Source organism: Siniperca chuatsi, linkage group LG5 (assembly GCF_020085105.1).
Source record: "Siniperca chuatsi isolate FFG_IHB_CAS linkage group LG5, ASM2008510v1, whole genome shotgun sequence".
Lineage (NCBI taxonomy): Eukaryota > Metazoa > Chordata > Actinopteri > Centrarchiformes > Sinipercidae > Siniperca > Siniperca chuatsi.
In genome coordinates, this window is record NC_058046.1 from 6,970,405 (window position 1) to 6,996,422 (window position 26,018).

Genomic DNA, 26,018 nt, shown 5'->3' on the forward strand with positions numbered 1-26,018 from the left:
CTGCAATTGTGGATACTTTATATATTTTTATTTCGGAAAATAATAATTACCTTGTTTTCATAAATTTTGTTCAGCATGTTATTACCCTATTTTAAATTACCCATATCTGTTTTAAAATGTTCTGTAGTTTTTATACAACTATGAATGGCTTCATTTTTAGATTTTTATAGATGATCCTCATTGGCGTTTAATATCCAAGAGATAATAGGCTAAATAAAAGTCAACTTCTAAATTTTCAAAAGTAATGATTTAATAGAAAAAACACTTTTTTCTTTATTAACTAAAAAACTCCATCTGACAGAGTTAACAAGGCACAGATGGTGTTAAAGTTATGTATAAGAAGAAACAGGAAAAAGTGTAATGTAATCCACTGCATGAACGGTCAGGGGGAAATTTCATGCAACTTGCACACAAAGTGAACATTAATAAGTTGGATAATTTATTGTAGACTTTCATCCAAAGTGCACTGCAGCATCATGAGCCCATGCATTTTTAGTGGCATTAGGGGTTTTGCCTGCTACCCACTGAGATACACTGAGAGTAGACCCCTAACTCTTTCTAATGTATTAATGCCGTCACTCAATCAATAACAAGACAATGAAACAAGCTGTGTAGAACTAAGGTTTACTGGGACAAAAGACTTTAAAAACTCACAGGTTATTACCAACATTGTGCAATGCAACAACATTTCTTTGCTAGTAGTTCAGATACAATAAGTTACCATCTCAGATTAAAGTTTCATCTGTAATGTCTATTCTAAGGAAGAACCCAAATGCTCAGGAAAGCTACCCAGATATATTGTTAACTTTTACTAGTATCAAAATCAGCAGATACAGTAATGTTAATTGCTATTATACCTTTCATAATAAACAAGATCTTCTTTATCAAGACATATGGATGATAAACTTGTTTTTGAGCCTTATTGTAACATCTGTCGCTCCTACAGTCTCTACTGCATGTTAGTCTAAGAAAGCTATCCCAAAATGTAATGCTGAGTTACATGACTTAGAAGTTGATGCAAAGTGAAACAGACGTTACGTAAACACATTATTTTCCACTCTTCCCAAAATACAATCACACTGGAGGTGTCAGCGCAATCAAAGCAGCATCAATCCATCATCCTCAATCACACTCCCAACCGAGCCCTGGCAATCTTCACGGAAACCAGCAAGAGGGCAGCAGCAGGGAGGGAACAACAATGCTTATTAATAATTTGAACTGAGGGGAAATTTCGTCTCTTCTCAATGGTGCCACACAGTTTAATTTGGAAAATAACAGGAGAGGGGGGGGGGGGTTCAAGGATCAATCTCTTGATTTGTGTAATTATGTTCTCAGGAAATGGAAATGGCTGCTTCAGTGAGCCAGCACGACAAGTCGAACTGTGTGCGTCACTCGCTCGGTCAACTCCAGTGTAATGGTTTTGCGCTAATATGAATACAAGTCCTCCATTAAAGAGTCTCTTGACATCTGAGTTATCTCTTCATGGCTCTGTTTGTCTGCTGTCTCAAAGTTGCCAGCACCCAAAAAAGATTGCCAAGACTGTCCTTGTATGACTCTGAGGTTATCCCTGCTCAGTTCCTTTAATGTTATGAAAAATATTATGTTAGGTGAGGTCTCCTGCTTTCTCCAATGCTCATACTATATGAGTGAAGCTGCAATAAACAATATTTTTTTGGATCAGATGACTGTGTATTGTGAAGTAGGCAGATGTGCGAGAGGCAGATGTAAATGCACCTAGATCTGTATGAAACTCTATAAGAGGTGTGAGTTAGTGATCATAAAGAACATTTTGCACTTTACATCACTGTGGAAATAGACCCATAAAAGGTACTGACCCAGGTGATAAAAGTCTAAGTTATGTTCTCCCTCGCAGGACATCATAAAGCACCATCCTGATGCTAATTTTGTTTTCTTTTGCAGCATGGTATCTGCTTTACTACTTCAGGTTAGCTAGCCAGTGCAAATGTACAGCTTGTGAGTGGCTGTCAAACATTTTACACTGCTTGAGCTCTTGCTTCATGTTACTAGTGACGCTTTGTATTTCAGCGAGAGGTAATATCTTATCTGATCACAGTCTCAGGGAGAATTTGCTGAGCTCTACAGTAGATATTGGATCTACTGTAAGCAAGGTCTCCGCTTTCTTTGTGATCAGAAAATTTGTTAGAAATCCATCAAGCTCGTATCAATTTTGAGTGTAACTCAACTTGCAATTAAACCCAACACAACAGCAGGATTAAATATATTGACTTGAGATGCAGCTACAACAATTGAGCAGGCATGTAATTAGGCTCTGGGGTTTGGCCTTTATTTAAACTCACAGCAGAAGAGAAAGCAGAGGAGTCTTCTATGAGCAGGCTTAGTGCTAGAATGCACTCAAATAGAATATGAAAGAGGCAAGCAGTGAGCAGAGTGCACTCAGCTCTCATAGTCTTCTACACATTTGTCACTTTGTTTCTGTCCATCATCCACAGTACTGTAAATCAATAGTCATTAAAATCCATAGATATTACAGACTAATACAATACCTTGAACAATGTTCCCTATCTTGTACATAATACAAATGTAAATAACCATACAGAAATATTCATACACAGTATATTGCTACAGAAGAAAGGTTTGAAGAGTAGGTGATGTTTAAACAAATACATATCATCATGAAGCAAAATCATGAATGTACAACAATTACAAAGGTCAGATCCTACCTTTAAGCAAAGAGATAACTGAGCACACAAAACAGCAAAGGCCACGAGGTTCACTCTCACATGATAAATCCAAAGCAGTCAGGACATAATGTTTGAGAAATGTAAGCCTCTGGGCTGCAATGCATGAGCAAAAAGAAAAAGGAACCTCAAAGTGTTCTATGATTTTAACATGAATGGACACTACATTCATTTTGAGGTTACCACTGTGAACAAGCAAGCTTGATCAGCAGAGGTGGCAGCACCTGCTGGCCATACGAAATTGTATGAAATTAATATAAAACAGAGTGATTTTTCAAACCACCAGTATTCAAATCATAGCTGAGTCTCAATTAATAGCCGACTGCATGGCCGGCAGGGGAAATAAATAAAGGCTATGTGAAAAAATGAGGAGGGATGGAATTACCATAATGTACATTTCCACAGCACTAATTCCATCAGTACAAAAACAACATGCCATTGTCCCTACTTTGCCATTTTTTCGACCACTGTTAAGTTACCACAGCACTTCCAGCATTTGTTACAAATTAAAAGCCTACCATAGAATAGAAGAAGAATAGGGGGGATTATGCCCTTTGAGATGCTGAAAGGCTTTTAATGTGAAACATCGGTGCAGGAAGTGTTGAGTTTCATTGACGGTAGCTCAACCACGATCAAAAAAACTGCCGTGGAAATATACTGAATTTATCAAGACAATAGGTGAACATGGAAGAAGTTTTGAGTTTGTATTAATAGCAAATAGCAACTAATTAGAAAGTTAAAATATGAAAAAAATATACTTATAAATGTATATATGTGTTGGTTTGCTTTATTACACAAACCAGGAGGAGGGGGCTATTTTTAAAGTGCTCAAACCTGTGCTGCTATCTGTTAGTATATTGTTAACAAAATGAACCCATGGCAGCAGTATCAACAGAAATTTTGTCTCGTCTGACATATTGTATACCACTATGGTCTTAGTTGTTTGCAGTAATTATATTAAATTACTGTATCACAATTAATTGTGATCTAGTGATATGTGCTACTTTGTGGCATAACGATAAGCTGACAGCACTATGAATGTTTAAGCATTTTGTGTAACACTAGTACAGACATTAATCATAATTTACAGTAATACATCAATCATTTAAACACACAAAAAGACATCAGCCCACTCTTATAATAGAAAAATCAAAAATAGCTAATTTGTCCTTCATCCACTTAAAGGGCTTCATTTCAAATAACTATTCAGCCATTTTGGATAAAACAGTTTAACCTCTCATTTGACACACTTCCAAAGCAGTGAATATTGCCATCTGTAGAAAGCAGTTATACCATAAAACAGTGCTCTTAAGACAGTTACTAACTTCCCTAATTTTTAATAGCATGTTTTACATCTTCGCTGGCAATTAGGAGATATTTCAAATGCTTAAATGTCCCATTTTGGTCCAAATATCTCCTTATAGAGCCCCTATGTCCATGGATGCATTAAGATGAATAGTGTTAGCATCTGAATCCCCCTTCTTGATCCTGCTAGCCAAGAGCTACTCAAACACTCCAATGCAATGAACACTTCTTACAGCTCAGTTGACTTGCATGGGTCAGGAAGCAACAGTGAAAGGGCTCAGTCAGCCATGTTTATGCCACACACATAATGTGCAAGAAAGCTCGGATATGAAGTTAGGAAGCATACAGTATGTGGATGAATGACACATATTGTGTTTCTATACTTGAAATCCCTCCCCCGAATCATTCCTTAACTTTAATCTAAATCCAAGCAAAAAGTCTTCCCTTTTGGTGGATTCTCCTCATTCTGTCCTATCTTTGTGAGGACATTCGGTCTGCAGAAACATAGAAGTTCGAGAACACACACATACAATGAGTTTCATCAAATGATGAAGCTGCATATTTGCAGGGGGATACATAGTATAATAGAAGACATGGCCACCTCAGCACAAGCTTGAGATGGAGCAATGTAAATGTCACTCATCCTATCTGACACTACACTTATTTAGTACCAATACCAGCAATTATACTGTTCCAAATTTTATATAAGCTTTAAAACAGCACTCTCCCACAAAACCTTTACTGTTACTTTAAAATAATTAGGTAAGTAATGCAGCAGTTAGTTATTTACCATTAGTATGAGTATGTTTTAGCTATACAGTACAATGGGGTAAGCCCTTGTTTTAAAAAAGTAGAACAATTTTTTAATAAATACAGATTAGGCCAATAATGCAGCATCAGGCTAAAACTGGCCTTTGTTGTAAAATGGGTTACAATAGTCCAAGTCTGAAATAATGGAGGACAGTGTATAAAACTTTTAATGACACCTGCCTGGTGAAGTTTTAAAGGGGAGCTCTACCAATTATTTTTGTACACATGAAGATCAGTTCACTTTGAAGTTACCCCCTGATGTCATCTCAGCTTGGGCTTCAGACTTTTTTTAATAAAAAGTGTGTCACAAAAGTTGGGGTTCAGAGTTTGAAAGACATTTACCAGGCAGGGAGGGGAATAAAAAGACGCTTTCCAGTTGCATTATGGGAAATGTAGGATCCAGTGTTTTTGGAGTTTGACCCATAGTAGGGATTAAAAGTCAGGATATATTGGCCTCTGCTGCACATATTTTGACGATTCTTTTTCTAATCTTTCTGGAAGTGCAATACTAAATCGCTGGAGTGTGTCTTTAAGTTTTTTAATGTTAACACAAAATACATGTCATTTCAACTCTAGCGAAAATGTCCTCATGTTTTAAAATGGATGCCAAAAACGGGTATGACAAGGCCTGTACACAAACCTTCATATTGTGATATTAACTGAAATGACTTTGCTAGAGCACTGGTTTTAAGAGTAAAAACACTGAAATGACCATTTGGTGGTGAGGAGAAACAAAAATAGCTCAAAATCACCTCTACCACTCCATTGCTACTTTGAGTGATTCAAGTCTTAAATAAGAAATTCTAATTTACTTCAAAAAATTTGAGTAAATGAAGTGTTGAAATAAATTGAATATATAGTATGTATGTTATCAGTATGTATTTTTGTCTACTTCTTTTAAAGACACTGCTGAGGTGCAAAGAGTCTGGTGTCATAGTCTCCACCTGCAACCTCTTAATCGAGTGACAAAATGCAAGTAAGCTATGGACACACACATGCAATACAAACACTAAAAAGGATCAGCTCACGCGAACCAACAGCCCAAGAAAGAATAGCTAGTGTTGGCTCAGCAGGGTCAAGTGTAATGCTGTGATGTTATGAAACATGCATGGATACAGCTGTCTGTTTGGCTACAGTTGACTTGAAAGACTATGAAAATGTAGAAAACCTCCGCCGTTCACACACACGTTCCCTGACGGTCATAACGTTCCACTGAAGATGACTCTGTGTGGAGTATGAAGGCCTTGGATTCTGATCTACAGTATTTTGCCAACAGTGACTACAATTCTTAGTATCAAACAAGGGATTTAACCTGAGTTAATACAACAGTCGGTATGAAATACTAATACATTTATTTGAAGTTTAAAAAAAGCTGCGTTAAATAGACAACTCTATTTTTTTAATAAGACTAATTAAATGTCTAGATTTTCACATGATAGCATGGAGAGAGATGCTGGAATTCTATTCACTATTGCTCCTGTAAGCACTTGTTTATTTACATATAAGCTCTAATCCTCTTGTGAATAACTTCCACACCACACAGAGAAAATACTTCCATCCTTATAAGCCTCCATCTTTAAAGAGCAGATAGGTTGGCTAAAGGCAAAAAAATACAATCTGTCACCCTCTAAACTCAGAAAGGAGGAGTTCTTTCTGTTCTCTGCTGTCACTCTTTTATGTAACATCCTCTCTGAACTCAGGAATCTAACTCTAGTTAGCGTCTTCTGACACATTTAGGCTAGGGTGATGAGTCCCTCGCTTCTCCTCCTTTTTCTTGTCCCTCTCTTTCTCTATTCTCAGAGAGATAGGCAGAAAGTGAAAATGGATAAGGGAGAAAAAGTACACCGCTGGCTGAATCTACAGGGCCACCCTGTCGCTTCAGAAGGGGAAAAAAAGACCCAACTGCGCTGCTGCTCCAGCTCTGCCACAGAGCCGGTCTAGGAGCCTCTCGGTGGCCCTTCAACCAAACGCCCTGTCACCGTACAGTAGGCTCAGATGTGAGATAACTAGCCGACAAGCCAAGGTGGGTGAAGTCACAAGAGGTCGTCGTAGTCCAGAAGCTTTGAGTGCTGACGGCTTTTCCACAGGCGGAACAGACGGAAGTCAAAGTACATTTCGATCATCTCTTTGCCTGCAGAAAGAAGACAACACAAAGAAAACAAGAGATTACAAAATTGTACACTTGGAAAACCTGCCCTCATCTAGCATCACCCCCAGCGATGCAATGCAGTTCATCTTACAGACATGAAACATGCCTCAGTTAGGTAACTATAACGGGACATCATGTCTGCTTTTTGGTGTTGTTACAGTTAGATTTGACTTGGTATTTTGTTGTAATATTTCATGTTTTTTCAAATTTCTGGCATTTCTGTTTAGGTTATAATATTATGTGCATCATATCAGGTCAGTATAAACGTACTTAATAAGAGTACTGATGGAAATTGACATCAAATTTGCTGACAATAGTGTGATTGTGGCAGGAGCAGGATCTGGGTCATGGAGCTGTAGTCAATAATTTTTTGTCATGGCGTCATCAGTCATTGCTCTGGTATTTTCAAAATAAATGACATTTTTACTGATTTTAGGAGGTCATCCATTTGTCATGAATGTTGGAAAAGGTTGCAAAAGGTACTGGTGCTATAGCATTACTAAGAGCAAACTATATTTCAAACCTAATGTTGACTTTTTTAGAAACAGCAATTTTCTTGGGAAAGTGAATCCTTTCAGTGTTTGTGCATCTATCCATTTTTTTTTAGAGCTCTAGGGATGGCAATGACACTGTCTGACCAACAGCCGGCCCACCACTTTGGTCCAGACTGATATATATGAACTATTTGCTTGATTGTCATGAAAATATCAGACATTCATGGTTCCCAGAGGATGAATTCTACTAACTTTGGTGATCCCCTGACTTTTCCTCTAGCCCTACCAGCAGATCAAAGTTTTCTCTTAACCAGTGGAATATTGGATGGATTGCCACAAAATTTAGTTCAGACATTCATGTTCCCCAGAGGGTGAATTGTAAAAACTTTGATCCCCTGATTTTTCCTCTAGAGCCACCATCAGGTCAAAATTGGACAATTATAATTTGTCCAATTATTTGCTTTAAAATCAAATACCTGCAAAACTAATGACATTCACATCAGCCTTAACAGTACTTTGTGTTTAGTGCTAATAAGCAAATGTTACTTAGATGGCTAATATGGTAAACATTATACCTGCTTAACATTTGCATGTTAGCATTGACATCGTGAGTATGCTAGTATGCTAATGTTAGCATTTATCCCAGTACAACCTCACAGAGCATGGTGTTTTTAAACCTATAATTCCTTTGCTCCGGTATGAAGAACATTCACTCAGCTCATTGGTTAGATGTGTCTGGGGCGGGAGTGAGAAAGTAAACACAGGAATAAGGTCCTGAAGAAAGTCCTATCTGCCTAAATATCAAGAAGGCAACACACTTCGTTACAAGTCCCCCTGTGCAACAAAGCACACTTCTAACCACACCCAATCACACCCATCAGTGATGCTGGGTGTACTTAGACATTAAACAAACTTGAAACTCTACGCTTTAAAGCCGCCCTCAGCCTCTTAAACAGCTTGCTGCACATACAGTAGAGGTAAAGTTTAGGACTGCAGGCTGCAGAACTACTTTACCTTCAGGGACAAAAAAAGACTGAACTGAATTGAACTGAAGATTGCTGAAGATAAAAATCACACACACACATGTAACATGGAGTAATTTTTATGGGCAACCTTTTTAGCATAAGAATCTTCATGTTAATAAATCTAATACCTTCTGATCTATGACCTAGAAAACAAGACAGCTAGCGTCACACCTAGACAGCTTCACTGTCCTCAAGGCAATATAAGTGCACTTTACTCAACTATTCAATTTGCAAAAAGCAATCTGCACTGCAAAAGATGACCTCATATGCAAAACGCATTGAAAAAACTTAAACGCAAAACAATTAGCGTGGCATCAATAGATGTCAGGAAAATGACTGATGAGGGATGCGTTGAGAGCTCGGTAGAGTTAACACCTGTTTGTTTGCTCACAGTCCCTAATGTGCTTTCTTCATTGCTGCCATTGATTAACATTCAGTGAGAGTACCGATGAGGTAGATACCGCAATATCAATACAAATACTGTATGTTTTGTGTGTGTGCATGTTGTGGTGCATGTAACTCTTTTGTGGCGGCAGCAGAAAACCAATAATATAGCTTGTGTGAGTTTGTAACTATTTGCAACGTGTATGTAGTGCTCTCACCCTGTGCAGACAGCTCTAGTGGGGACTTGAATTCGACCGAGGAGGGTCTCATCAGCCTCTTCAGAGTCTGAATCAGCTGCAGGGGAAAAGGGGACAGACAGAGAGGAAGAGTTAGAGAGATAGAATGCTTCATTCCAAATGCCATCAGGCATTTTGAAATGAAAACAAACAAATCAGTGACGATGCAGAGACGTGACTGTTTGCAGAGAGCAGGTGGAGAACCTGCAGCACATTGATTCTGTTCATGCAGCACTGCAGCTTGGTGTATGTGAAAAGGTGCCATTTACACTGCAATAGCGGAGTATAAGTGAAAGGCACTTATACTAATGTGAGCCTCACATACATGGAGGCAGTGGAGGACAAACACACCTTAACTCACTATACTTACCTTTAAAAGCTGACACAGACCTTTGTGTTCTAAATTAATTAGGTAATTTATGTTACCAGGATGAAACTGATGTCGTTTATAAGAAAATATATTTTGCAGATTAAAAAGCTTTCATTAAAAGGTGTTGGTACCATCAGGTAAGCTTCTCTGGAAAGAGAGATTTTTATTTTTAAGCCCTTTTCAGATATGGAATACTACACTACTGGCTTAATCTTTCTGGTAAAGTGATGGTTTTTTGTTATTCAGACATAAGTGGGCGTTACATGTGTTCTATCATGGTTAATTTAGACATGAAACGACGACATTTTGTGAGCATTGTGGCAGGGAGCAATGTCACTGTGAGAGTGGTGAATTCAAAAGTGATAATATAAAGGAAGAAAAGTGTTCTCTGTTCGCTCACAGACTGTATAAGTGATGGATTTTAAAACTTATTTTGTTGTTGAAGCCTAATTTAAAGAACATTGCTGTTTTATCATTCTGACAATACACAAGCTTAGAATGACAAGATGTTAAGTGGCTGTTCTGATTTGCTCAAATGCTGCATGTGAAGTGTTTTGCTGTATTTTCATAATCATAAAAACCGGGATGGTGGCCTGATTGTTATTGTGGTTGGGTTTTTTTTTTACCTCTTTTGCCCAAGGGGAAAAATTATCTTTTCAGACTGACATGACATGAGAAAAATCTCCTCGACAACTTAAAATGGGCTCATTCAGTGTTTAGTGATTTGTTAAACTGTTAAACTAACAGAAGATAACTGAGTGATAAATTAATTACAGTGCTCTTAAGAAGACAGAACAAGACGTGCATTCTCTTTCTGTGACTATTGAACATTGTGCTGCTGCAGCCGATCTCGGAACCCATCGGCTATCATCTAACGACAATTTAGCTGCTGGGGGAAACGGCCAGTGTTTCGGGAATTCTGGTGTAACCAGCGGATATCCCGGCCAAGACTTCCTCTTCTGTGCGCCGGTCATTGTTTACAGTCTGACGATCTCTGAACCCATCGGGTATTGTCTGACGACAATTTGAATGCAGATACATTTTAAGAAAAATAATAAAAAGCTAATCTCTAGGGTTTCTGAAATTGCTAAAATGCTAAATCATCATCAGACGATAGACAATGGGTTCTGAGATTGCATTTCGGCCAATGCCTCGTTGGCTCTCCATATGGACTGTTTACCTGCATGCAACCAAAGCCAGCTCAAACATGATTGGTCAATACGACTTGGACTACAAACGGACTACAAATGGAAACCAGAATGCATCCGATACCAAAATCTGTTTTTTTTGTGCCTCTGGAAGCCTGTCAGACCTGATGACACCTCTCCACACTTTTGCCGCCTCGTCCTCCCCCCTCTTGTTCCAGATCGTCCTCCCTGTCCCTCCTCTCACTCCCTGGGGTCTGGTCCAGTGCCAGCTGGTGTGCCATCACACATGGAGACTAGCAGCCAAGTGACATTCTCATGTCCAGAAAGCTAGCGGTGCATTGGTCACTTCAGAGGACTGTTTTTTGATGCTTTTTTGATTTGCTTCCTTTAAGGAAAATATAATATTTCTCAGTAAAAAAAACCCTTTAAAATGTATTCATTTTATGGCCAGTTCAGAAGAGCTTACTAAAGATTTACTTTACAATTACAACTACTACATTTATTTATTCATTTATTTTTTGCTTATAAAAAGTGACTTACAACTCATTTTCTTATGTACATATCTATTTTAAAAAGATGATGGTCAGCTGATGATTAGGTATCTCTATAATTTAGGTCTGCCACTTTATAAATGTGTTTTACAATATGATGGCATCGTTGACCTACTTTGTAAAGCATTAAAGAAATAAACAGTTCAACAGAATTAGAGGATAAAGTGAGTAATGCCATCTAAATCAAAGGTAAAATTAGAGATTTGTATGGTGTAATGAGAACGGAAGGGGGGTTAATGTCTCCCCACATTCACCAACACACAGCAACCTTGTTTACAACCTGGTGGAATTCCATGGGGGGATGGTTTGAATAAACTCTGCTCAGTTTCTCTGGATGCATCTTTGCCAGCGTTTCAAAACAGTAGGCTAAACCACAGTTTTGCTGTGATAAAGAATTGATGTTGAATAAAATATATTAATTCCTATTTAGATAAGCTAATTGCCCTAGTGTTACGTTATTGTCTTGCAGTTGTTTTTATAATCAAATCACATACCTCACCTCACTATTGCCAATAAGATCAGGTTTATTTCATCACTGTTTTGTTTATTTATTTTATTTATCAATTTATATGTATATATATCTGGGGTGGCTGTGGCTTAGTGGTAGAATGGTTAAATCCGGCTCCCCCCAGCCCACATGTCAAAGTCCTTGGGCAATACACTTAGGCATTTAGCTATAAATAAATGTCCTCATTTAATCACTAAGAAGTTGTCTGTGGTTTCTTTGAAGCAGAAGATAGGGTTAATCTTTCGAAAAGAATTCACTCCTTCTTAAGAGAGTGATCAATTTAATGGTCGAATATTAATTAATTCTTTTTTGTTTTCCCAGTTAACTGGGTGGGGCCCCAATGAGTGTATTAAAGTGTAATTGTTTGATTAAAGTAGTTGATTCTAATACAATGTTTTATTAATCTAGATGTTATATATCTTTATTGGTTGTTTAAAGCTCTGTTTAAAATTTGGTGAAAGGACCTAGGCATGGCTTAAGATGATTGTACATGGTCATGTACGTATATGCAACAGAATACATTTTTAATTTACAAGTAACAAAATTAAATTGTTCATCATTTTTATCTCACCCCAGTTAGGATGCATTGGATCTCAAAAGATATTTCCCCATATTGCCTGAGATGTAAAAGCAAAGAAGGAACATTTGTGCATCTTTTTGACACTATTCATGGTTTCACTAAATCAATGTTAAATACAGAGGCAATTTTTAGTAATTTTGGGAAATGAAATGCTTATTTGCTTTCTTGGCAAGAGCCAGCTGCTGGTTAGCTTAGCTTAGCACAAAGACTGGAAACTGGGGAAACAGCTGGCCTGGCTCTGTCCAAAGGTAACAAAATCTGCCTACCAGCACCTTTATAGCTCACTGATTAACACATTATGTCTTGTTTGTCTCGTTTGTTTAAAACAGGTGTAAAAATAACATGTTGTGGTTTCACAGGGGGTTGTGTCCCAGACTATATCACTTCCAAGAGTGTTGACATCATTGTGAGGTTGCTAGGCAACCAGCGGTTGCCTGTCTGTTTTAATTTTTTTATCCCTCGACATATGGAGGATGAAATATGTTCTAGCCATAAATAAACAAGTGTCAAGAAAAAAAATCATTTGTGAGAGACAGGGTCCCTTTCTAACAAAAAGGGGAATCTGCCATATTCTAAATGAATTCTTTCCTCTCTGTTGCTAATATTACAGCTTACAGTAGCAGGCCATCATTAGAGCATGATTTTTCAAGGTTGGGGTCAGCGCCGCAAATGCAAGGAAGCTGTTAGCAAGTAAAACAGTGAATCTGATCTAACCCCTGTGCTATTTTAAACTAAGTGAGTACCTACAGAGTAACCAGATTTACGTGTCAGAGAAAAGGAGGCTGAGGGGTGTCAACAGGAATGGCATCATGTACCTAACATTAGCTTTGAAATAGTTTTTTTACTTAAACTGTGCATGTATGGGGTCTATACCATTAAAAATAGGTGGTTGTCTGTATTAACGTCAGTCAACAATAGTGTTATATTTGTTAACAAAAACGATGACAAAATATATTTGTTTTTTTTCCATGACAAAGACAAGACGCTGATAACGCGAAAGACTTTATGAAAGAACTGAGACTAAATGTCTATATATCTTTGATGAAAAACAGAGTTGACTAAAATGGAATTTGAAAATGTTAACTTCAATGAAGAGGATATACTTTTTTTCTGACAATAAAATTCATCCATAACTTCTCTTCCTGTGCCCATGGGTCATCTTCCCAGTAGCACACCGGTAACACAGCGCCAACAGTGCTGTCCGAAGTCCGAAGCTAGCAGCGCCATGTAGCCTCAGGAGCTTGGCCAAATGATAAGGTGACGACAAGAAAAATAAAGTTCATTATGACTGGTAATTTTACCAAAACGATTATGAATCTTGATATTATTTGGGTCTGTTATTCTGAAACAGATAATTGTGTGGTGCTTTGTTTAATTCAGTGAGGTTTTTAATGGTTTAATAAAAAATCACCTTATTGAACGATTAGTAATACTTCTTTTTCTAGTATTATCTACGTGTATTATATCAAAACAGATACGTGAAGCAGAACATATTTCGTGTCTTAAGCAGCTGCTGGTGTTTTATTGCTCTGATTGTGGTCGGCTGTGTTTTATCAGAGGGTTTTATTGGATGTTAGATTGAGTGCGTGATGTTGGTACTATCATTAGGATCAGGACTGGATATTTAACCATGATGGATCAGCTGATATAGCAGCAGAATCGTGTTTTTGTTACACTGAATACAGTTTTAGACTGATGGTCTGTCCAACACAGCATTTATGTCCATGTCTGCGGAGAGAGAGAGAGAGAGAGAGAGAGAGAGAAAGAGAGAAAGAGAGGGAGAGGGAGAGAGAGAGAGAGTTTATGTATATATTTGTGTATATGTGTATGTTTTTATTTCACATTTGCTTTGGCAATGTTAACTTCTGTTTCCCATGCCAATAAAGCCCGCTGAATTGAACTAGAATTGAGAGACACATCTTTTCAGTCATTGGCTGTTATCATACCTGCAGTGGGTTTTTCTGATTACAGTACTTGGAAAAACAACATAATGCGCAACAATTTGTTGTAAACTCTGAATTCCCTGAGTAAGTGAGTGACTATGACCTCTAACCACTGACCTCTTGCATCTTATAAATGTTTTTGAAATAATGTAGGTAACTATTTTTTTGAGATGATGTGACATTATTCCAGAAAGCTAGCTAGCTAATACCTGCTTGATTTACACTACAGACAACTAAAAACAGTGGCAGATTTTGTTCCTTTTTGAAGAAAACGAATTATTTTCTCATGTATGATTTTTGCAGTGTAAGATGGCTGATAGCAGTGCTGTAAGGAGCGATGCTGGGTGGAGTGGAGCATCATCTGACGGTAGCTCAGTCAGTCAGTCTATTAATAGTAGCTCTCCAGCTGAGCTTGCAGGAGCACACACAGGCAGCTGCAGGAGGAAAATGCAGCGAATAAGCCCTTCCCTGTTCACCCCCCTCCTTGTGTGACTTGTACTGAATCACTGTGGAGAAGATGCCAAATGTTGTGTTCGAAAATAGCTAGCAAACAAGCTAACAATGTTCATTTGAGTTTTCCAACATTCTACACCTAGCATTAGCTTGTTGCTAATAACTAGTGTGTTTATCACTTATTAGTGTCCCCTAGAAATGATTGTGTGTTTTTCTGTACAACTTGCAGCATTTCTCTATTTGTGTTTTCTATATTTGCAGCATGTTTCTTTATGTTTCTTTTTTTCTTATGTTGCCGTGCTTTGAGTTCTCAACCACCACAAACCCAGCAGACTTTTTGCTAAATGCGGCATGCAATACAAATTGCATTGCAGAAGCTGCCTGTCTTCTCAGTGACGGTTATTTTTGGTAATTATAAAATGATTATATTATAAATATGAATCTAATTCTATATTACTAATTTACCACATGTGGCACCATTATAAGGTTTATCAGTTCCTCAGACAACATCTGTTTCGTGGCTTTTCTCTTTAAGTGTCTTGACTGTCCTCGCAGCTTCATACTGCATTAAGCACTTCATTTCTAAGCATTAAGGTCAAGAGGTACACAAGCATGTAATATGCATTAAGTGCCCCTTACTCTGCACCTATCTCTGATAGTCCAGGAATATTATTCATTTCAAATTCAGACTTCTGTGTGAAGTGTGCAGGAGAAGCTCAACATGAGTTTTTTCCACCAAAGTGCAGAACATTGCAGTAAGCAATCATACGAAGCAGTAGTACAGTGGTTCTAGATGTGGCTATATGAGAAAGTATGAATATTTTAGTGTGTGGGCATGTTCATGTGCATATGCTGTATGTGCGTGTGTCTGCATATAGCAAGTGCATATCAGTCTCTGTGGGGGTGGAAGGGTCATGGCAGGGGTCCTGGAGGAGGTACGAGTGTGTGAGTAAATGTGTGAACATGTAATTGCTGCGAGGGTGAGTGGGCGCATGTGTATGTATATGTGTTAATTGAGGGGGTGTCAAGGAATCTATTTTCCTGTCATTCCAAAGTGCTGCGTGTGTGTGTCCTCTTCTTTATTATCCTCCCCCCTGCCTGTGCTGTGTGGCAGCTTGACAGCAGGATCAGAGCTGCAGCCAGGCTCAGAAGGTGTTGGTAAGGTCATAATGCATACACTTGCCCCTATGATGCATTTCACATGCACCAGAAACTGCTCCTTCTTTCATTATTTTACCACGCATATGCAAAAAGTGCCCTTGCATTCATCTCATTAGACACTGCAAGACACTGCAAGACTCTGCGATATCAAGAGACAAAGCCAACAGATTGTCTAAATGATTTATCTGCAAGGTGCTATAGACAGCATATGGCTTTGAGTGCGTGTGTGCATATTTGTGATTATGAGTAAGCATGCTGCATATGCATGCAGACATTTAAAGTAATTTGCACTAACTAGTGGAGTGTGGGAGTGTTATTTGTTCTTGAGGCTTGTCATGACTCAGAATACAAAGACAACTACCTTTTCTCCATTTGCACTCCCCAGCACATAGCAGCCCATGATGTGGATGAGGTTGGGCTCCGGGTTCAGCTTACTCATCAGCCTGCTGAGCCGCCGCCAGAACCTAGACACACAGGAGAGGCGAGAGGTTAAGAAAATCAACAACAAATGGGTAAGAGCAGCAGAGTAAATGAGAAAAGTGAGTTAGTAAGAGGTTCAGGGTCAAAACTGAACGACGGTTTGACGAGAGTGGGAATGTGTAACCGCATGATAGTCACAATTCTAAACACAATTTGGAGGTACTTTATGGTTTCGAGATTTCCATCACATGCCTTTAACCCATCTACAATCATTCAAATGTAAAATGTGTGTGAAAGGGTAAAAGGAAAAGCTGAATTCTTGAACCAACCATCCATTCCCTGATGGGAATGTTAATACTGTAAGTCTCTGTATGTACAGTATGATTTGTTACCCTATTATCCAAACCCACACTACCTACATTATACTAAACACGTGACTAATGACTAACCTTACTTTCAGCATGCTTTTAATTTAGAAAAATTAGGACAGAATAATCTGCTGAAACAACTTTGTTTGAATAAATACTGCCTTGTCTTTGCTCTGTAGTATAATGACAAAGACTATATGCCACATATTTTTCATAAGCATTTAACTCCCGTGGTTGGTGATGTCCCCAACCCTGAACATCTAACTGCACATTTTTGGTTACACCTACAAAATGAAGTAAGTCTTACTGGATCATGTCTTCCTCCTTCTCCACCTTTGCAAAGGTGGCGACTTTATTCTTCAGCAGGTACAGATGTCCCGGACCTCCCTGGGGAAAGGTGTTTGTTTTACTATAGATTCTGATAAGTATAAAAATCACCTCACTCCTTCATATGCTGTAGAATCGAAGTGGTCAGAAGAACTGATAAGTGAGTGTGGTTGAAGTTGTGGGTAATCCCAAAAAAACTAAGGACCAAATTTCAGCACTGAAAAGTAATAAAATACAACCAAAAACTGTAGTGTTTGACAAAACAGAAGCTAATGTAAAACTTCAATCACTGCTTTCAAAACTAATAGTAATAAAATGCTAATTAAAAAAACATAAGCAAATATTGTTTAAGGCCTCTAGTTTCACAGCGGTATTGGGCTTGTGGAAGGAGCAGCAGCAGTTTATGTAAAACTGGCGGTACCACCAGACAAACTAAATATTTATCTCCAGCTGCTGACAGAAATGTGAGGAGAAACACTAGGTCCAATATCTGAGGAATTGTATCTAGCATCTCTTGTCATTAAGTAGCTTATTTAATTTTTTTAAATTCCATATGCATAACTATAACAAGCCTAAACATGATATTTGATATTGATTATCCCTAATATAATTCCATCAAGGCAGCAGGAGATGTGTTAAATTATTCAACAGGACTGCAAATGAGAGCAGCATGCAGGTGGGAAACACTATCAACAAATATTAAAGCATTAAAAGAAAAGCACTAGTTCACTTACCACATCATTTCAGAGCCTGAAACATTCCCTTTATATGCCTACAGCAGTTTAGAACATATCTGATCACATTACAGTGAGCTGAATATACTTTACATTCTTACGTGTAATTTCTAGCGTCACTAAAATGTCCCTTCCGATATTTCCCTCTCATCTGTGTATTTATACTTGACTACTTGACTTTATACACATTTATCTTTTTTATTTTAGTTTTAATGTGTCATATAGTAACACATGTTCTGTTTAAGTATTCAACATTGAGTTTATATTTCATCGCCTCACAGCCCAGCGCCGTTCCTGGGGGCTTGAGTTGTTGAGCTGGCTAATTTAAGATGCAGGAGGCATGTGATTGGCTGAAATGTGAGAAGACAGTGACAACACCACTATCATGAAATGTGACATTATGAAATAAAAACACTTATTTAATACTGAACACTTCAGGGCTCCAATTAGTATAACTGTATATATTATAGGGACTGTGTGTCTGTGCAACCAATCCAGCGGCTCTCTGTATAATGGGGGGTGAAGGCAGAATATTCATAACATATGCAGATCAGGATCACACCCAGCTCGGCGGTGTGTGTCAGCGGATCAGGAGAACATCACCACGGCTTTATCGGCCATTACTACCAGTTCAACGCTGTGAAACTAGAGGCCTGAGTCTTAAACTATTTGTGTTTGGCCTGTATTTCTATTAAAGGCTGAAACTAATGGATGTTTTTAATTTAAGCTGCCAGCAGCCAATATTTGTCACAAAATATGATATAAAACTTTAAATATATCAATTCTTGTGATGCAAAAGTTTAAAAAAAAGAATGTCTTTAGCAGCTGATATCAGTTTATCCTTCAATCCATAACTACTAGTTAGAGAGTGCTAACCTGACCAAAATAATATTTTTCTGTCTCTCCTCTCACTCACCTGGCAGAAAATGAGCATGTTCCAGATTTTACAGCCTTTTCTGTAGGCAGTCAGCTTCTTCTCTATCTCCTCTGGGTGAGAGACAATCAGAGAGGGAGAGAGAAAGAGAGGTGTCACTTTTCCCACTCAGCTGTAATGATGAGACACATAAATTGGCTGTCCCTTGAGACACACACACACACACACACACACACACACACACACACACACAAACACACACACACACACGAGTACAAAAACAATGAGTCATCTCAACAACACTCCAGCAAGCTAAAACTTATTCCACCCTCATCTTTTCCACATTTACACTGGAAGAGTAATTTTCACTTAAGAGCTAACGTTTAACAAAAAAAACCACATGTCACACTCACCGAGGATGTCATCAAATGTGGCATGTTCATGGTCCTTTAAATGGAAGATTAAAACAGAATTATTATTTTATTAAATACTACTGACCAGAAATTTTATCAAATTGAAAAGCCTGCTGATTTTCTACACAGAACGTTCATTTACAGCCGTTAATGGAATCAGATTTACTTTAGCTATTATTCTAAGAGTGCTGATTTTGCTCTTTCACAATTACAGCCCATTAGACTTTTGAAGAGTGATTTACAACAACAGCAGGAATAAACTTAAATTCCTCAATTATCAACATTCCTCTCCATCTCTTTTCCCTAGAACATTGGTTCCCAACAGGGCCCCTCCAGGGTCCCACCAAGGTAAATCTGAGAATCTGAGGGGTCGTACAGTGATTAACAGTGGTAGGAAAGCCAAAAAAAATTAAAAATTATGCTACACAATAGTATGTATTTCTTCAGACGTTCCTTTGTTTTAGGGGTCAAAAGCCAACAAGACTAAGAGTCTACAGCCATGCTAGCAACTGTGTGAGGTTGTATCTAGGCACAGTGGTGCTTTGAGCAAAATGCTAACGTCAGCATGACAATGCTAATGCAAAGTATAATGGTTACCATATTCAGGATCTTATTTTAGCATGTTAGCATGCTAACATTTGCTAATTAGTTCTAAACACAAAGTTGAGTACTGATGGGAATGTCATTGCAGGTATTTGGTCACAAACCAAAGTATTGGACAAATAAAAATTTTGACCTGATGATGGTGCTAGATGAAAAGTCAAGGAATCACCAAAGTCATTACAATTCATCCTGAGTGGAACATGAATGTGTGCACCAAATTTCATGGCAATCCAACCAATAGTTATTGAGACATTTCACTCAAAATTAGGTTATGGGGGCGCTATAGGAAAAGGGGATTGACACAGTCATTAGGATTCATCATCCAGGAAACATGAATGTCTTTACAAAATTTCATGGCAATCCATCCATTATGCAAGAGATTTCAGTCTGAACCGAAGTGGTGGACTGATCAACTGACTGACCGACCAACCGTCTGAGAGACAGAGAGACCGACATTCCCATCTTCAGCTTGGCTAGAAAGGTTGGGAACCACTGCCCTAAACTGATCATTCATTTATATTGTATTGCATATACTGTAATGCTGGATGCATAAATATCAGCTTGTTGTAACCTACAAAGAATTTGGAAATGAAACAATGGATTTGTGTCCATCTTGTGACCCAAACACAAGTGATTGGGTTTTGGCAATGCTTGAAAGAATGTTGCGTCTCACTACAGACTTCTAGTGTTTTGTTCTCTTTCCTGGAGAAAAATACCAGCAAAAGATTACCTCTATGTTCTCACCTGAACAGATAAAGAACACGGTGCCACTGAACAGTACATCAAAGCCAGCCTGAAATGAGTCTGTATATTGCTTAGGAGAGAAATCATTTTAAGTGGATGATTGACAGTGCTCTTCTTCACTCCAACAAAAATGAACCCTGCATACTTGCTGTTCTTTGCTTATGATTCTCAGACTGGAAAAAAAGTTTTACCTAAACTACTCAGTGAAATCATTTAAACAGTCCTCAAAGTTTGATGATTGGTCCACAAGCGGTTGGTTAGTGGAAGTCACACTTAAATGGCATGGTGAAAACTGTGTTAATAAAATGTACAGTATTCTGGTAGTGGGAGGCTAGCGTCCAGCTCTCCTTCATCTACAATCCCCCCCACACCCCCTTGGGGAATGGGTAGTGGGTAATGGGTTATCTTTGGTTGTACTACAGCATATGTGGCTTTGTGGCTCCAGAGGGATAGTGGTGTAACACTGTCGATGGCTGCTACTCACATAGAGAATGGGGATGATGGAGGGGTCATCCCTACGAATGATGTTGGGAACATATTCGGCCTTTGGGACCTTGGAGCATATCAGCTGTGGAAAATAGGAAACATGCAGAGAAACCTCAATACCCTTGGCTGCATAGGGCATGAAGAACCTGATGGATATATTTTGTTTAACTTCAAAGTCAATTTGAAAGTTGATTGCCGGAATCCTCACCATGATTTTAGGTGGTATGAAGTCCTCTCCTTCACAGGCCACTCTCTCCATCTCCCTCTCCTCCTCCCAGTCAGCATCCTCATCCGGCCCTTCATCTAGTGTCCCTGAGGAGGTCTGAAGCTCGCCATCTGGCTCACACACACACACACACACACACAAACACACACACAGGAACAAAGGGCGAGATGAAAGGATAACAAACAAACAAGATTAGGAAGGAGGGTGCTCCATTTAAAAGCATTGCACCTGTTATTTAATATTTCCAGCACAGAGGGGCGGAACAGAGGAGTTAAAATCAGACAGCAGACGACACAAAACGACAATAATAACACTCTCATTATGCACCCAGCCAGTTGCAGACAGCTACACCACAAAGCATCAGGCAGATGCACAACAGGTTGAAAAATGAGGATGGCTGTGTGGATGGATGGCAACAGCCGAGTAAGACACACAGAGTAGGAGTGGAGATACAGGCAGCACATACTGTAAACAGATAAACTGTAGACACACAATGACAGTCAAAAACTACAATTAGAGAGTGCATGTGTTTGCATGTCTGTGTCAGACTGCATCTGTCAGTCTGTCTGTGTTTCTATATGTAAGTATAGATGCATGTGTGTTTGTTTTGTGTGTGTCTGTAGCTTTGATGTGTCTGTAAGTGCAATCATATGTTGTGTGTCTGCACGCTTGCGTGTGTGTGTGTGTGTATATAAAGCATGTAGTTGTATATTCTCCCACATGCAAAAGGGTATGCATGTGTTTTTATGGGCATTTTTGAGCATGAGCGGCTGTATTTTGTGTGTAAGCAAAAATCTCTACTCATGTGCTTATGTGTTTATGAGCATAAGTGTTTGTATAAAAGTGTGCATGTATGTACTATGCAGAGTAAGTGTCTGTGTTTTTATTCATGAGCATCGACTCACTGTCTCTGGAGTCATGCAGTGAGTCAGGCTTGACGGGGGTGGGGTCACTCCACGAGCGGCTGAAACTCTTGGCTCTGCGGTCGGCGAAGGCTGATGGAGTTAGGGGGAAGAAAGTCACTCACACACACACATACACACTCTCTAAAGGATAATCAAACCCATAAATCAAGGGTTCTGTCTTGTTGACCCAGTGTGTGTGAAGAACATACACACTAAAGTGATTCAAGTGTCCCTGTTAAATAACTGGCCTTAGTGGTTTTTGTTAATATAGGGTTAGGTGGTAACAAAAGTTTATGGATTTTCATTGAAATTGTATTGTTTAGAAATGTTTTATCATTTTACAACATTTTGTTGTCCAAATTATTGATTCCAAGCAAACTGTAATTCAAATCTAACAAAAGTTCTTAGAGAGCAACTCAACACCAGATAAATATCTGATTTTTGCTGGCCTAACTTCCCACCTTGGTGCAGCGATGAAGAAGTGTACTCCAGGGTATGTCAGTACATTGTGACATCACTGTTGGCTGTGGTTACAGGTGCAACAGAGCACACTCCTGACTAGAACTGCAAGTTACGATTATTTTCTCGATTAAGCGATTAAACCTTTGTTAGAAAATAGTGAAAAATGCCCATCACAACTCCCCAAAGCCCAAGATGACATCATCGATTCCTTGTTTTGTCTGACCAATATATATATATCGAGATATAACATTCTTATTAATATAATTGATTTAATTCATATCACAAAGCCCCGGGACTAGACAATTGTTCATTTTGGATGGATGGATGGATGAATTTATGTAGACTATGTGGTTATAGCATCTTTTAAATTATACATATATGTTTTTGTTTGTGGAGAACTGAGCCAATTCCAGTGAAAAATGTTGCAATCTTCAGTTGATTCATCTCAGTCTCCCGGGTTAGAGTCATAGGAGTTTCCATAGACTGTAACTAGTTCGGCTAACTTTGTTTAGCCAGGCTAGGATTCTTCTTGTCGTTTTCCTACAAGCTACAGTCGCAGGAAAACTAAATATTTTCTTGCTGAATCCTTTTCTAGGCTTCTAAATTCCCCCCCTCACCCAGTCATTTGGTTGTCAAGATATGATGATCTTGTCCTTTACCCAAATTAGACAAAATCTTCATTTTGAAAATAGATGGACTGTCAGCCAAACTTTATTTATGAAGTCCTAAAATGGTGGAATATAATGAGAAGAATAAGATGAAAATACGTAATTTTTACTCAAAATCAACTCAGGGTCTTCAGAGATACAGCAAATGCATGGAAGTGCTGAGTTACATTGCACTCAATTCATCAGTGTTAGATACAAATGGCCTTTTGAACTTTCCAGTACACAATCAATATGATCAAAATTACACAATTATTTTTCTAAAGCAAATGTAAGTGCACAGTCACAGCCACAAATACACACTAACATACACATACACCAGTCTAAACACTTCAGTGTGGGCTGACCAAATGACCATCAACTAGGATTTTAAGGAATAAGGTTATGATGACATGTCTGATTAGTAAACATACTCTAACACAATATTCCTATAAACATGCACAGTACTGTTGCTTCATGCATAAAGCACAAATAAATTCTGATGAACCTCACTTCTGATGTTATGATGGTACGCACTGTGGAGCATGAATGAATGAAAACGTACTGACATCACACATACATGCATACAGATACACTGAAAGACTTACTCTGGACCTTCATCCTGCGGCTGCCGACCATCCTAAGGTGTTTGCGGAAATTTCTACCATTTTAGGGAAGAGAAGAAGGAGACACATCAAGCTTCAGGAACAGAACAGAGGAACAGAGCCAGGGAATGAAAGAATGTAGCCAGCTTACAAACACAGATGAAATAGAAAGCACAGACAAAAAGCCATTCTGGATCCTAGCCAGAGCTGTGACAAGAAGATTGGTACCAAAATCTGCTCTGTGTCTCCAGTACGTAGCTAGTCTTGTGCACATGCTAACGTGTTAGCATACATTATGACAAAGAAATACTCAATACTAAAAAAGATTTTTATTCTTTCCCAAGTTGCAACTCTATTTCCTAATCCAAACAATGATGGTAGCTAAAAATGATGTATATCCTTGCTAAGTTTGTATAACGTGAACCAAAATGAATAAGTTTTAATATCAGTTATATTTGTTTACATTGATGCAACTGCAATTATTTTATACATAAAATAATAGAAACTAAATTATATAAAATAACACGTTCATATTTTATTTGCGTCATACAAAACAAAAAAGGAGATGTGTCGGTTCCGGCTATCTGGATAGAAAACAGGTTAAAAATCCTTTTTTTGTGTAGCAAGTGGAATAATTTTTTGTCCAGATGGTTAGAAAAGTCCTTGAGGATTCTGGAAATGCCTTCAAAACCGTGGTTAAGTGTTGTTAAACACTCTGGGTACAAAGATGGCCAAGTGACTCAAATGAAATCTTAATACATAAGGAAAGAATTATTTTGAGGACTACTTTTGCATTCCCTTGCAATATGTTTTGCATTACCTGGGTAGGAGCTCTATGTATAAGGAACATAAATTATTACTCCACACTTATAGCAACAGGCCTTCTACCAAATCTTGTTTCAGCATTAAAGGCTTACTTTAATTTGATTTGTGCAAAGAACAGAAGACCCTGTGAAAAAACTGCTTTCCAACTTGCATTGGTCTGCATTCCTGATGTATCTCTGCAAGTGGTTCAGAGTTGTCTGCTCTGTCTGTGACAGAACCACAGACTCTTTGCAGCATTTCAGTCACCTTCTTGTTTGTTGCTTTTTTTTTGACAAATACAGCACATTAGTTTTATGAGGTAGATTCAACAGCACATCTGTAATTCTGCCTCTGGAGACGTCTCCTTTTCCTCAGTGAAACCCCTCTGGGCTTCAGTACAGACTACAATAACTGTTCACAAATGAAACCGACAGCATCCTGCAGATTAACGTACTGCTTTCTTCTGGAGAGACCTCTTGATCGAAGAATTTGTTTAATTTTACTTTCACTAATTACATAACCATGCACGTCTATTGAGCAGTAGTACTATATCAGCATACTTAATGCCCAGTTCAAAGTAAAATTCAATGAGCTGATATAATGGGGCATTGCGCTGGGAGCAGCTGAGCGGAAATAAACATAGGACTCTGAAGGAATGGAAGAAGAAAAGTATTGCGAGGTAACACAAAAGTATTACGAGAAAATGCTAAATTTATTGCGAGAGAATGCAAAATATTGCGAGGTAACGTAAAACATATTGCGAGGGAATGCAAAATATTGCGAGGTAACGCAAAACTTATTGCAAGGGAATGCAAAAGTAGTCTTCAAAGAAATTCTCGCCGTGACCTTTAGGGGTCACCGCAAACTGGAGCTACCTCAGTGCTAAATGTCACTGAAAGCATTGCTGCACTGACGGGTACTGAGTGGAAGTTCTTAGACTGGTGCACTCCTGACCTGGCACTATCTTCGATGTAGGAAAAAGGCATGGGTCAGTGTTGCCAACTCTTTTCCAATGAAAGTAACTAGCATTAGCTCCAAAAGTCGCTAAAAGTTGCCAGATGATGCCATGCGCTAATTTGCATATTGATGACATCATCACACATTCATTTGCGTTAAGCTTTGTTTTGTCAGTTGCAGTGAGGAAAAGATCACCTTAAGCCATATAAAAGGTAGATCGAGAAATATTTAACCAAATAATCACAAACCCACTACAAAGGGAGGGAGAAGATAAAACAAATTATTTCAAACTATTCACATATTTATAAGCTGTAGGAACACCCTAATCCAGAGATTCGTAGAGAAAGAGTGAGAGAGAAACGTCTCTGCTCAAACCTGCCTGCCCCACACACTACACCTACTGCTGCCTGTGAGCATGGTGCAAGAGGAGAGGGAGAGACCCCGGCGCTGTTGACAGAAGAGCCATGCAGAATGCATGGGAATGAATTATAATGGAAAATATTTGAATATATTTCACGCCTTTTCCCTGATGGTTTTGAACAAGCTAATGAGCTTGGTAACTGACAGTTTGCAAACTTGCTAGCTCGGGGAGCTACTGGGACTGACTGG

At 38.6% G+C, this 26,018-nt stretch overlaps 1 protein-coding gene across 10 annotated transcripts in view; it reads right to left on the minus strand.

Annotated features, from left to right (window-relative positions):
- Positions 1–608: 608 nt before the first annotated feature.
- Positions 609–26,018, minus strand: part of nsmfb (NMDA receptor synaptonuclear signaling and neuronal migration factor b) — a 54,982-nt gene continuing 29,572 nt past the window's right edge. For 6 of the 10 annotated variants that reach the window (XM_044196594.1, XM_044196589.1, XM_044196588.1 and 3 more), the window contains 10 exons: positions 23,652–23,704; positions 21,938–22,027; positions 21,015–21,142; positions 20,805–20,888; positions 18,974–19,007; positions 18,603–18,673; positions 16,933–17,012; positions 16,199–16,301; positions 9,106–9,181; positions 609–6,966 (listed from right to left, as the gene is read on the minus strand). In XM_044196594.1, coding sequence (XP_044052529.1) covers positions 6,869–6,966; positions 9,106–9,181; positions 16,199–16,301; positions 16,933–17,012; positions 18,603–18,673; positions 18,974–19,007; positions 20,805–20,888; positions 21,015–21,142; positions 21,938–22,027; positions 23,652–23,704 — 817 coding nt within the window. In that variant the 3' untranslated portion in view covers positions 609–6,868. Of the gene's footprint in view, positions 6,967–9,105; positions 9,182–13,003; positions 14,009–16,198; positions 16,302–16,932; positions 17,013–18,602; positions 18,674–18,973; positions 19,008–20,804; positions 20,889–21,014; positions 21,143–21,937; positions 22,028–23,651; positions 23,705–26,018 lie in introns of those variants that run through there. The other 4 variants (XM_044196593.1, XM_044196597.1, XM_044196595.1 and 1 more) reach the window with 2 other exon arrangements.